This window comes from Physeter macrocephalus, chromosome 11 (genome assembly GCF_002837175.3).
Source record: "Physeter macrocephalus isolate SW-GA chromosome 11, ASM283717v5, whole genome shotgun sequence".
Classification (NCBI taxonomy): Eukaryota; Metazoa; Chordata; class Mammalia; order Artiodactyla; family Physeteridae; genus Physeter; species Physeter macrocephalus.
Window position 1 is genome coordinate 56,414,478 of NC_041224.1, and position 774 is coordinate 56,415,251.

Sequence of the window (774 nt, forward strand, 5' to 3'; positions counted from 1 at the left end):
CTTCCTTGGTAGTCCAGTGGTTAAGAATCTGCCTTCCAATGCAGGGGACTCGAGTTTGATCCCTGGTCGGGGAACCAAGATCCCACATGCGGCGGGGAAACTAAGCCTGCGTGCCATAACTACTGAGTCCATGTGCTCTACAGCCCACGCGCCACACCTAGAGAGAAGCCCACATGCCGCAGTGAAAGATCCCGTGTACCTCAACTAAGACCTGATGCAGCCAAATAAATTAATTAATTAGGGAGGTGTGTGGCACTCCCGCAGCTGAACTTTGGGGGCAAATAAGTGGAGCCTGCTGGGAACAGGACTTCTAAAACGACAAATATGTCTGGAAGGCTGTGGTCCAAAGCCATTTTTGCTGGCTATAAGCGGGGTCTACGGAACCAGAGGGAGCACACAGCTCTCCTGAAAATTGAAGGTATATATGCTCGAGATGAAACTGAATTCTATCTAGGCAAGAGATGTGCTTATGTGTACAAAGCAAAGAACAACAGAGTAACTCCTGGTGGAAAACCTAACAAAACCAGAGTAATCTGGGGAAAGATAACTCGTGCTCATGGAAGCAGTGGCATGGTTTGTGCCAGATTCCGAAGCAACCTTCCTGCTAAGGGCATTGGACATGAAATCCATGTGATGCTGTACCCTTCAAGGATTTAAACTTACTGAAAAGTAAATAAATAAAAGTGTGGATTTGTTCCCTTGTATTTTTGTTTAATTAATTAATTAATTAATTAATTTTTTAAAAAGAAAATACAAATGGGTTTTAACACATGA

General features: G+C 43.9%; 1 protein-coding gene across 1 annotated transcript; it reads left to right on the top strand.

The window, feature by feature from the left end:
* The first annotated feature begins 266 nt into the window (after positions 1-266).
* Positions 267-672, top strand: LOC102993146 (60S ribosomal protein L35a-like). Its single transcript, XM_055088027.1, has one exon. It carries the CDS (start codon positions 325-327, stop codon positions 655-657), a length of 333 nt encoding a protein of 110 aa, XP_054944002.1. The 5' UTR covers positions 267-324; the 3' UTR covers positions 658-672.
* The last annotated feature ends 102 nt before the right edge of the window (positions 673-774 follow it).

Excerpts from the sequence above, each read along its gene's own strand:
- LOC102993146 (XM_055088027.1), top strand. The coding sequence starts at position 325 with ATGTCTGGAAGGCTGTGGTCCAAAGCCATTTTTGCTGGCTATAAGCGG.